The 12750-nt window shown below is 51.2% G+C and overlaps 1 protein-coding gene across 1 annotated transcript in view; it reads left to right on the top strand.

The window, feature by feature from the left end:
* Positions 1-12750, top strand: part of STK10 (serine/threonine kinase 10) — a 113450-nt gene that overhangs the window by 66304 nt on the left and 34396 nt on the right. Inside the window, exons 5-7 of the mRNA XM_041750552.1 lie at positions 4380-4452; positions 5451-5645; positions 6223-6304. Coding sequence (XP_041606486.1) covers positions 4380-4452; positions 5451-5645; positions 6223-6304 — 350 coding nt within the window. The remainder of the gene's footprint in view (positions 1-4379; positions 4453-5450; positions 5646-6222; positions 6305-12750) is intronic.

The following is a 12750-nucleotide window of genomic DNA, read 5'->3' as shown; positions in this document are numbered from 1 at the left end:
ATCTTCATGCATTCTAAGTTCATAGCCCTGTGTATGTGTATCACATATAATTGTTCTTATATATGTAATTTTTTTATTATGAGTATCATATGGTATTTACACACACATAGGAAAATATGTACCATACTTATTGCAACAATATTTATTTATTTATTTATTTATTTATTTATTTATTTATTTATTTTTTGCAACAACATTTATAAGAGCAAGAAATGAGAAATAATCCAATTTACTCCAGAAGAGGTTTAATTAAATAAGTTATGGTACTATCATATGATGGAATCTTCTTCAGCGATTGAAAATTAAATTGTAGAAAATGTGTAATCTTTTATAAAAATGTATATATATACATGAAGGGACAAAACCAAGCTGCATCATAACAAGTTTAATCTGATTTTACTTTTAAAAACTTTTTATTTACACATGTACTTTTTTTTAAAGATTTATTTATTCATGAGAGACACAGAGAGAGAAGCAGAGACACAGGCAGAGGGAGAAGCAGGCCCCATGCAGGGAGCCCGACATGGGACTCAATCCCAGGACTCCAGGATCACGCCCTGGGCCAAAGGCAGGCGCTGAAATGCTGAGCCACCTGGGCTGCCCTTACACATGCACTTTTTATTTGTATAAATAAATCTGAAGCCAACTCATAAGTGTTTATCTCTGCCAGGATTATGGAGATTTTCTAATCTGTAAATGTTCGAACTTTTGATAAGCAGCATTGCCTTGGTAATAATAAGAAAATATATATATGTGAGTATATAAATAGATACAGTAATATAGACAGTCTGGAATAAGACCCACTACTAAGGAAACAAAAGTCACTCCGAATGTACCCCGTGGGCCTCCTCTCATGTTTTTCTGTGCACAGAAAGGTTCGACCATGTAGGGGTAAAGAGCTCAGACTTAGTGTCATGTCTGTCCTTAGAGCTAGGTCACTGTCCACAAGTTCCTTAATGTCTCTAAGTGTCAGCGTTTTCATCTGTAAAACGGGGGTAATTTCCCTGCCACTAAGGGTCATGGCTATAAATGATATGGATAGGGATATACATGCAGATGATATGCAGAGGAAGATCTGAGTGACACGTGGACGTCTGTACAGTGTTGTACACCTGGTAAGTTCTTAGCGAATATTAGCGTTAGAACTGTTGGTTGAGGGCAGCCCTGGTGGCGCAGCGGCTTAGCGCCGCCTGCAGCCCAGGGCGTAATCCTGGAGACCCTGGATGGAGTCCCACGTCGGGCTCTCTGTATGATGCCTGCTTCTCCCTCTGCCTGTGTCTCTGCCTATCCCTCTGTCTCTATGAATAAATAAAAAAATATAAAAAAAAGAACTGTTGGTTGAGTGCGTGCAGTGTTTCAGGGTTTTGTTAATAATGGTGTGCCCTTTATCCAATGTGTGCAGCTCACACCCCCGGCAAGTGTGCAGTGCTCTCACCACATCCTGGCTCCCACTGGGTTTTACTCAAAAAGCAAGAACAAAAACTGACAAACCTCAAAAACTTTGCCACATGCATTTCAGCTTTTTAAACCAGAAAGGCAGTACATACTCTTGATCAAAGTGTCTAAAGTTAAAAAAAATGTATGTTTCTCTTGGCGTGCCCACCAAAATGCTGCTTCTGGGGAGGTGATTACTATTAAGCTTGATGTGTAAGCTCACAGACCCTGTTCTCTGTGTGTGGGTGTATCTGTCTGCACAGTATGTGTTTGTCATTCTTTTAAAATACAACTGGGATTGTGCTATACCTTCTATTATGTGTCGATCAGTCGGCAACATGTTCAGGGGAACATGTTGTGGACAAAATCCCAAGTTAGTACTTACAAATGCAACTTTATTATTTTTAAGGGCTGCCTATTAGTTCCTGGCTGGACGGTGCCATAATTTAACCGTTTGCCAGCTAAGCTTTAGCAACAACTTGGCGGCTTCCAATTTTTTATTTCTTTAAATAATGCTTTTGTAAGCTTCCAAATGTGGTATAATGTAGTTTGGAGGGTTTATTTCTAGGAAGAGAGTTGCTGTCAAATGTATTTCTTAAAACCCAGAGTTATTTTTTTCTAGACACAAAAGGTAGTCTAGCACAGTCTGGCCATCCATTTATTTAATTGTTCATTTGGGAATAGTCCTTCATATGCCAGATGTGCCAGGGGCACCACGGTGGATGAAACAGAAATGGACTCTTGCCTTATGGAAATGATAATTTATGAAACAGAGTCCCCACCTGCCTACTGCCCTGTTTCTGATTGTTGTTGTCAAATGGTAGACGGAGAGAGGAGTATTTTTATTAGAGGAGACTGCCTGGGGAAAAATCCCCTTTGAATTGTCCGAGGTCCACCTCCTAAACTCCATTCAGGAAGCCTGAGGTCCCTGGGCTGTGGGGAGGACCTGTCCAGGGCGGTCTTACGAGGCAGAAGAGGGAAGTAGCAGCTATATCCAAAAGACTGGCTGGCTTCTTGCCTAAGGGAAGGCCCTGGGGACCAACTGTGTGTCATTGTGAAAGTTGGTGGTTCTGCTTTTCCTCTTTCTTCTTAGGCAGGGACTGGAGACTCTGGTGGGGAGTGGTGGCTGTGTCTCCCTCCTGGAAGCCTCAGGCTGGGTTTGAGGGACATTCACTGTTGTTCCCAAAAGATACCTAGGGTGATGCGCCAGCTATTATTGGTGTTTGCGGGGGAGGTGGGCCCTAGGAGGCCCCCATAGGAAGGAGGTGAGTCAGGCTCTCATTATTCCCTGGGGAGCCCACAGGGGTGGCGACTTGACCTGGTATACCAGGTAGTCAGCAGCACAGCCAGGTTCTCATCTGGCCTTCCTGGTTTTGTAAACCTTCCCCTCCTCACCCCCGCCTGGTGCAGCTGTAGGCCCCTCCCTGGGCTAGACTGTCCCCCCTAGGCCTGTCATCAGCTGACAGCAGCTACTATTTAGTTAGCTGAGATCGGGCTGTAGTCTCTGAGACCACTCCCAGGAACCTCAGCTGTGCCCCAGCCTAAAATTCTCCTGGCTTACGTGTGCCCCATGGACAGAGCATTTCCCAGAAGCAGGGCTTGGAGTAGAGCGCTTCATGTGTTCCATTTAATCCTCATGGCAACCCTGCAAGGTAGTTCTACTAGTATCACCACCCCTGTATCACAGATGGGGACGATGAGGGTCAGAGGTTTGCTAATTGTCTTGAGCCCTGTCTGTCTCCCACCTTATCTGCCTCTACCTCCCTTCCCTGTAGTCCCGTTACCCTACCCCTCCCTGGCCCTTCAGCCAGTTTGTTATTCCTGTCTGGAAATATCTTCCCCCAGGTCTTGACCTCTTGTCTAAAACAGCTGCCCATCCACCCAGCACCCACCATGAATCACATGGAGGTTGTTGAAGGCCTGTTTTCATTGCTAGAATAATAAGCCACATGAGGGTAAAGATTCTGGTTCAGCTCTGTTCCTAGAATAGTGCCTAGCACATAATAGATGTTCAATTAATATGGTCAAATGAATGAATAGCCTGGGGACGACCCTCAGCTGTGCTTCCTCCAAGCACTGCCTCCCTCTCTCCCTGACTCTCCTATCCCTTGTGCTCCTGTCTTTCCACCCTGTGAATATACACTTACTGGTATTTGATTGCTATCTGATTTTACCACTAAACTTTGAGCTGCCCGAGGGGAAGGACTTAGTTTGCTTGGTTCGCTCCTGGCTAATGTCTGGGTCCAGATGGCACCCCAATGAATAGGTGCATAAACCAGTGAAATGAAAGAATCGGGACTGGAGCCAGTTCTCTGGTGTTTAGGCCCATGCTCTTAGCATTATGCTCCTTCCTGGTTTGAAATTGTGGGTCTGATTCAAGCTGTATAAGACAGCAGTTATGTGGCTGTGGTTCAGACCAGTTCATTTCAAGAGCTAGACAGAGGGTTCTGGGGTGGCTGGCAGTTAGGACAACTTTGCATCTTCTCTTTGGATTTAGCATCACTAGTCTGCTTTTAAGGTGTTGCTTCGTCTGAATTTATTTATTTTTTAAAGATTTTATTTATTTATTTTAGAGAGAGAGAGAGAGCACTTGAGCAGGGGGAGGGCCAGAAGGAGAGGGAGAGAGATCATCTCAAGCAGACTGCACTGAGCATGGAGCCCAATGCGGGTCTCGATCTCACAACCTAGAGATCATGACTTGAGTTGAAACCAAGAGTCAGACACTCACCCAACTGAGCCACCCAATTTATACTCTCAATTTATACTCTCATTAGCAGGAAGGAAAAGTGCATGGCTCTATATATCCTTACAATAGTAGATACAGAAATTTGCTAGATAGGCAGTGGCATCTGTTAATTGATTTGGAACGTTTGTCTCTGAGTTCACACACCCCAGGGCTGTGGGTGGAGGAATGTCCATCGAATACTCTGATTTTTGTCTTGCAGCTGACTTTGGTGTGTCTGCCAAGAATCTGAAAACTCTGCAGAAACGAGATTCCTTCATAGGAACGCCTTACTGGTGAGTCGTGCAGTTTCTGGAAAGGGAATGGTGAACTGAGGTCCATGCTCAGACTCCCCAAGGTGACTGCTGGCTGCTGTAGAGGAGAGAGGACAGCGGCCAGGGCTCCAGAGTCAGGCTGCTGGGTCTGAGCCCTGGCCACACCATTCGCGAGTGCCGTGTGACCTTGGCTAAGTTGCTTTAGCTTTCCCATGCCTCAGTTTCCTCCTCTATGAAATCTGGGTTCACGGCTTGTTGTGAAGATTAAACAGGATGATGAGTATGGAGAATGCTCCATTAAGACCACCTACATGGGAACCCCTAGAAAATGGTTCAATTCTTGATTAATTCAACAAGTACAGATTGAATAGGAGTCCCTGGCTTGGGATTGTGAAGATGAACAGGTCCAATTCCTATTCTCCCACGAATTTTCTCTGGACTTCTCTAGTCCATTGTATTTCCTTCTTTTCCAAAACTATTACTTAAAAAAAAAAAAAAATCCACAGAAACACTCTGAGTTTCACACCTAATTACTTTCTGTTTTTCCCATGCATTACTTCTCACTTGGGAGTTAGGCTCCCTTCTTGCTTGCTTATTACTTACCCTTTCTTTCTCTCTCTCTGCCCTTTTACTCCTCTTTTTCCTGTTCTCTCCCATCCCTTCTCTCTGTGCTGTTGTATTCTCTCTGCCCGCCCCCTCGTGCCCCCAGGTGGTTCCTGGCACCTTCCCCTCTGCCCCCACCCACCCCGGCCCCAGGACTCTGTGTTCTGGATTGTTGCTGCCATCTTGTGGCAGGCCTCGGGAACTGCAGCAGGACATGGCGCCGAGCCCCTCTGAAGGCGTCTTTCTGAGTGAAGACCGTCATGAGGAAGACAGTGGGATGGACGCTAGTGTGCATCGTGGTTCGGGAGTGCTGCCAAGCCTCTGACATTGGCTTGTGGTGGCCCCTACCCTGAGTCCCTGAGAAGTGCCTGCGGAGGCCGGGTTCTTAGCCCTGTGTTGTCGCTTGGTTGGTTCAGGATGGCCCCTGAGGTGGTGATGTGTGAGACCATGAAGGACACTCCGTACGACTACAAAGCCGACATCTGGTCCCTGGGCATCACTCTGATTGAGATGGCCCAGATTGAGCCCCCGCATCATGAGCTCAACCCCATGCGGGTCCTGCTCAAGATCGCCAAGTCGGATCCCCCCACTCTGCTCACGCCTTCCAAGTGGTAAGGAGCAAGGCCTGCCTGAGGGCGCTTGCCGCGTGGCCAGCGGGCCTGGGACACGGGCAGGTGGGATTGGATGGGTGCAGCGCCAGGGTGCTCCTGTCACTGCCAGGCCCCAGAGTTGGGGAGCAGTCAGGGCCTGGAGGTCTCCGGGGCGTTCTGCTCTGCCTGGACCCTCCGTGCCTTTTTCTGTCCTCTGTGCCCTTGACATTGGGCTGTCCGTCAAAGAGACAGTGTGATCAATAAGCCGGATCCCCCTGGCAGCCACATGGCACAACCCTGGGCTGGGAATGGGGCTCACACTGAAACCCCACCACTTCCGTGCTTTGCTGTGTGGCCTCAGGCAAGTCCCCACTCCTCTGATTTCCACATCCTCATCTGTACAGTGATGCTCATGATGAGAGGGTCATCTCGAAAGCCCCCCATCTCCACTTAGCTCCTGCGGGTGCCCTTTGTTTTTTGAGGGCTGTGTTTGGGAAGCGCATGCCTCATGGGAGAGTAGAGCCTGTGAGTCGGGAATACTCTCAGTTCTTGCCCTATTCCAAGCTAACTGCTGCCACCTGTACCATGCCCCCTCCAGGTCCATGGAGTTCCGTGACTTCCTGAAGACCGCTCTGGATAAGAACCCGGAGACCCGGCCCAGCGCTGCACAGCTCCTGGAGGTAAGTGCCCTCCTCTCCCGGGTGGGGGGTCGGGGGGCGGAGGGCTGCCTGCCCTCTGTCCTGCCCTTCCTTTGCGGGTGGAAGATGGCGAGCTCACCGGTGACTTGGAAGCTGGGTGTGCTCCTCCTCAGCCCAGGCGACGACCAGAACAACCATTCTTTCATCAGCTGCTGCTCCCTGGGCACCTCCTGAATGCCTGCTCTCGTCCTGGGAGGGCTATGGTGAAGGCAGCTCCCCCACAGTCTGTCCTTACTTCTGTTCTAGTGGGGGAGACAGGGCATGAACATCTGGCGGACAGGTGCACATGGCAGGGGAGAGAGGGCTACAAGGAAAAAGAAAATAAAGCCTAACCCTAACCCCTGTGGCGGCTGGCTCCCCTGTAGAAGGGGGGCATGGAAGGGCTTTGTGTGGGAAGACACCCAGAGGAGGCCAGGGGGCTGGGCAAGTGTGCTGTGGAGCCGAGGCACCAGCCTGGCCTGCCACTGTGATTGGGAGGAATGAGGAGGCTAGGGTGTGGACCCAGGAGTGAGGGCAGAGATCAGAGAGGTGTAGGGTGTGTGCACGCCCAGTTTGGATGGCTCACCAAGAGGACACGTACCACATGATACACTCTCTACTCTGAGACTTTGCAGCAGGACATAGATTCCAGAAAGAAAGTGGATGCTCAGTGTGAACCATATTGTCTGTGCAAACAGTCAAGGCAGGGGGTGAACCAGAAAACAGTCTGGGCACAGTCAATTCAAGGCAAGGGGCGATGGGGGGGGGGGGGGGCAGGAGGAACCTCCCAGAAGCAGCAGAAACCAGTGGCAAACAGTCAAGGCAGAGTGAGCCACTCTTGTCCATTTGTGGTGGATCCCTACCCAGACCCGGGTTTCCAGAGGCCAGCTAAGGGCCAGTGGTGGAAGCAGGCTTTTCAAAGTGGGGCAGGCAGGCTGCTGTGCTCACTTCTTTCTGCACAAAGGGCCAGGATATGTAGGGTCATGCAGGGTCTCGAAGCCCAGACCAGGACTTGAGCTTCCCCTTGTGTGTGGAGGGGTACCTCTGAGCGTTTGGATGGGGGAGACCACATCTGACTTACACTTACAAGGGCCCCTCTGGGTACTGTGTGAGGAATCTCTGGCCTTAACGTAGAGAAGGGAATGATGGTTTCCTTGAACATTCTTGAAATATTGGAGGTAGCTAGGAGCTGCCCTTTGCCCAGGCTGGTGCCTTGTGTTTTGAAAGTGGTGCACACCACCTGCCCAGCTGTCCTCAGATCTGCCGATCACTGTCCCCATGCCATCACTGCTGGTGGGAGAAAGGAGGAGGGGCTTCTCCTCCACGCCTTGCCCACTGTGTTCCTTCCACGTATGTGACTCGCAACCTCTGTTGTGTGTCGGGAGGAAAGGAAGAAGAGGCCACACCAAGCACAGAGTCTTTGTTTGTGGTCAGCTGCTTTTCCTGTGAACCTACTATGGGCCAAGCACCGGGCCCATTTTTGACATTCCAGGCTACAGTGCATCCCTCGGGTGTGCAACACAATGATGAGGTGTGTGGACTGCGGTTGTAAAGTTGTAAAGTCCTGGGTTCAATTTTTTTTTTTTAATTTTTATTTATGATAGTCACAGAGAGAGAGAGAGAGAGGCAGAGACACAGGCAGAGGGAGAAGCAGGCTCCATGCACCGGGAGCCCGATGTGGGATTCGATCCTGGGTCTCCAGGATCGCGCCCTGGGCCAAAGGCAGGCGCCAAACCGCTGCGCCACCCAGGGATCCCAAGTCCTGGGTTCAAATCCCAGCTCTACCACTTCTTGGCTGTGAGACCCTGGGAGATTGGCTTGACTTCTCTGTGACTCAGTTCTTGCTCTGAAATGGGGGTAATGGCAATGCCCCCCCTTTAACAGGGTAGTTGTGAGGGTTAAATACAAAGATACAAGATACTGTAGTGCCCACAGCTTAACCTCTGTGGCTGTGCTCAGGGAATGATGCATTGAATTGCAAATGCCTGGAGGATCAGAGGCCTCATTTTCTGGGTATTTCTGGTGTCTGGTGGGGAAGCCAGAGGTGGGGTGTGCATCACTGTCAGATGCAGAAGCTCCAAGCCACCTGGGGCCAATTGTTCCTGTAAGCAGGCACCTCCTGGCCTGCTACATCCGGCCTCTAGGACATTCAGGACATTCCACCAGGAAGAGACCAGCTGTCCTCCATCCCCACATGGCAGCCCTGGAGCCTCAGCTTGGGCCAGGAATTTTTGTTACATAGTTGGAAAAAATGTCCTGCCAGAGGATGCTTAGTGTGAGACAAAGGGTTGCAGAAGAAAGGAGAGATCCCTGGAGATAAAGAAATGGCCTTCCCAGGCTTAGACTGCTAGCAGCTTTGTCCTCGGGCCTCTTTATTTCTGGGTTGGGGAGAGGGTGGAGCACGGCTTGTTTGAGCTGGTCTGGCTTTGAGTGACAGGGAGGGGCCTCCGGAGCTTGACTTCATGTCTCCTGCAGAGCTGTTCATGCCCCTGGTTTCTTTCTTTTTCCATTTTTTTTTTTTTTAAAGATTTTACTTATTCATGAGAGACACACAGAGAGAGGCAGAGGCACAGGCAGAGGGAGAAGCAGGCTCCCTGTGGCGATCCCCATGTGGGACTTGATCCCAGAACCCTGGGATCACGCCCTGAGCCAAAGGCAGACGTTCAGCTGCTGAGCTACCCAGGCGTCCCAATGCCACTGGTTTCTGCTGCTTCTGGGAGGTTCCTCCTGGCCTCCCCCCATCGCCCCTTGCCTTGAATTGACTGTGCCCAGACTGTTTTCTGGTTCACCCCCTCATTTGCACAGAGATTCTTGGGGACTGTGTCATGTAGTGATTAGTGACCCAGGCTCTGCAGTCAGGCTGGACCACCTGGAATAGGAGCAGTTCTCACTCCGTGCCTCAGTTTCCTCATCTGTGAGCTGTGGATAGTGCTCGCGTAATGCAGTTGAGTGAGGGAATGAGACTCCGTGCGCACGGTTTTTATCACAATGGCTGTCAAATAGGGCGTTCTGTGTACGCTTGTTGAGTTGTTCGCAAACCTGCCACACAGTGTCCCAGCCTTGGTGTCAGGGTCGCCCGTGACTTCCGCTCTTGGATGTGGTGGCTGGCTCTGGCCCCTGTGCTCGCCCTATGGGCCGCAGGCGCAGCAGCGACAGTTGCTCCGCTCCCTTACACTGCCAGCGCTTGGCTTCAGGCCCCCGCAGCCTCCCTGGCGTCTCCCCTTCTCACCTGCTCCTCTTTTCCCGCCTCTGGTCACCCTGGAAGCGCCCCAGGGTTTTCTCCCCTGTCTCCGCTCAGCTCCAGGGTCCCACCTGGTTTACAGTGACTGCCCCCACTTGCTCCAGGGCCTGCACCCAGCCGATGACTCTCTACCCTGTGTGGACGCCCACACCACATGCCTTTTCTTGCACACTCTGTGTCCGTTCTGTCAGGAAAGCCTCCGTCTCTGCCCTCAGAACATGCCCTGAAGCCCACCACTTCTCACCATTTCCATTGGTTGGAAATGGGCTGCCACCATTGCTCTTGCTTGCATTATTACTTCCTCACCGGTCCTGTCCTCCATAAGTCTCTTCTCAGCACAGCAGCCAGAGGGAAACCTTAAAATGTACCTCAGCTCCTGTCCCTTCCTGGTCCAGAGCCCGTGAATGGCTCCCCTCTCACTCAGGCTGCACTCCAGTCTCAGTGACCTGCAGGGTTCCATGTCATCTGCCCACTGCATCTTAAACCCTCACTGCGTGCCAGCCACTCTGACCTTCTTGCTGTGTCTCAGAAATGCCAGGCAGACATCTGCCCCAGGGCCTTTGCACAGCTCTTCGTACTGCCTGTAAAGTTTTTTCCTCCATGATTGACTTTCTTCTTTAAGTCATTGCTCATCTCAGTGAGGCCTCCACCAACCACCCTATTTTAAACTGGAAACCTGCCACCCCCACCCCCAACATAGTCCTAGTTCTCCTTTCCCTGCCCTACTTTTGGTTTTTCCATGGTTTACTTGTTTATTAAGTTGATTGCTAATCTCCCTGATGAGCACTTCAGCTCCCTGAGGACAGCAGTCTTTGTTTTGTTCACTGATGTGTCCCAAGCATCCAGAACAGTGTCTGGTATGTAGGGGGCCCTCAACAAGTATTTGTTAATATTTTTACTTAACTGTAGCGTAACCCTTTCTCCATGCCAGGAATTACTCTAAATGTGTAGCAGATGTTAACTGATTTAATCATCAGAATAACCCTAGGAAGTAGGTACTATTCACATTTGCATCAAACAGATGATAAAACTGAGGCACAGAGAGGTTAGGCAGCCTGCACAAGGTGACACAGCTTGAAAGAGAGCTGGGATTGTGATCCTGGTTGTCTCACTGCAGAGCCCTTCTCCTGACCACTCTGGTAAGCCTCCTCTCTGAATGAATGAAGGGGAGAATGAAGGGATGAGAAAGAGACAGTTAGATGGGAGGGAGGGGGGAGTTGGACAGCTGCTGAGAAGTCAAACCTTAAAAGTGGTATCAGGCATTTTCTAAAGCCAGCCTGGGAGTTTGGACCCCCTGGCTGGTGGTTTCTAAGCACATAGAGGACAACTAGGATCGTTCTTGGAAGGGATGTCTATGTAGAAGCAGGAGGGGTCCTGGCAAGAGGGAGGTGCCAGTGGGTGAGCTGCGTGGCATCGTGGGGTTCCCTGCAGAGATGGCATAGACCAGCTGTGCCTCTTCCTGAAGGAGCAGATGGCTGAGCTCCCCTCTGATTGGGGCCTCCTGCAGGGGAGCTGAGCACCTTTCTAGGGACCCGGGTGCCCAACCGGCCTGTCCCCACGCCGGCACACAGTGCCCTTCCTGCCCAGGAGGCCCCGCCCTCCTTGCAGCGGGCTTTGTCTCTCTCCTGGGCCTTGGCAGTTTGGGGTTAGGGAGTTACCTTCTTTGGACACATCCCTGGAGGTGGTGTTGCTGAGGCAGTGAGGGGGGTGGTCTGTGCTTTCCATGCCCTCAAGCAGCCACGGAGGGCCTGCCTTGTCCACCGTGCCTGCCTGTGGGATCTTGGGATTGGCATCCAGGGAAGCTGCCCGGCTTAACTGCTCTTCTGGCAAAGGGTTTTCTTCCCCATGGCTTCCCCATGGCGTGCCCTTACTAAGGACCCTGAGGTGCTCATGGCAGGCAGGTGGGGGACAGACGGTCTGGCCTCAAGAAAACAAGACTCCTGGCTGTGCTGGAAAACCACTAATTTGGTCAACATGTAGCGTGCCCTGATGAAAACCGGGTGTTTCCCAAAGCCCGTGCCTGCATGCTTTAGTTTGGCTATAGCCGCTTCATCAACTTGCAGGGAAGTTTCCATGGCTTCTTGCTCAGATTCACGTGTGAGGTTGTGCAGTATGAGGCTCAGGAAACTTTGGGATCTGATTCTCACTGTCACTTCCAAGAAAGCTGTGCTCTCTGGGGATGCAGGAGGGAAGAGGGGTGGCTGGGGGTGCAAACTGTGCCTTAAAGCCTTGTCTGACTGCTGCTGCTGCTGCTCGTGCTGGTGGGGGTGATGGTGACAGAGGCAGAGATGGTGGTGATCGGGTGATGGTAGTGACAGAGGAGGTGATGGTAGAGATGATGACAATGGCAATGATGGTGGTGACCGAGACTGTGACGGTGGTGACAGGTGGTGGTGGCGGTGGGGTTGGAGGTGGTAGTGATGACGATGGTGTAGACAATAGCTGCCATAGGTCGAGCACTTACAATAGTGCTTACAACGGCCCTACTGTCACTCCCAGTATACAGATGAGCAAACTGAGGCTTTGAGAGGTTGAGTGACTTGGCCAGGGTGGTGGTGGAAGCGGCATTTCATCCCAGACAGATTGCACGTAGAGGCAGTACTCTAACCACGACACCCTCCTGCCGCCCATGATTGGTAAGCCCTTGTTAACGCTCTCACCCAAGACCTTTTGGAACCACCCAGCAGCTGAGCTGATACCTTTAAAGGGTAACATGTAATACCACTGCTCTGCTGCACCCTCCAGCAGCTCAGAGAAGAAAGTCTCAGCTCCTCACTCCAGCCCCGGGACCCTGCCTGCACCAACCCATCCTTCCTCCTCTGGCCCCTCCTCTCCTCCATAAGCCCTGCCACCGTGGCCTTCCGGCCGTGCCTCCAACCTACTGAACTCCGTCCTGCTTTGGGGCCCTTGTCCTCCTTGCTCCCATTGCCTGAGTCCTCTGTGCCTAAGTCTTTCCCTACCCAGCTCGAATATTACCTTCTTAGGGAGGCCCTTGTGACCACAGACTAAGTGGCTTCCACTGCTCCGGCCAGGCCCATGTGATTCCAGCCTCATGCTCTCCCATTACCTGGTCTGACATCATCTTGTGTGTCATGTGGCTATATAGTTGTTCTCTCCCTCTCAGCTGCAAGCCCCCAGGGGCAGGGACCTTGCCTGTCCTGTTGTTCAGGCTTATCTCAGCACCTGGCACACCATTGGCCTCAACATG

This window comes from Vulpes lagopus, chromosome 3 (genome assembly GCF_018345385.1).
Source record: "Vulpes lagopus strain Blue_001 chromosome 3, ASM1834538v1, whole genome shotgun sequence".
Taxonomy (NCBI): domain Eukaryota; kingdom Metazoa; phylum Chordata; class Mammalia; order Carnivora; family Canidae; genus Vulpes; species Vulpes lagopus.
The sequence above is the reverse complement of the archived record's forward strand: the minus strand, read 5'-3'. Positions and strand labels throughout refer to the sequence as shown.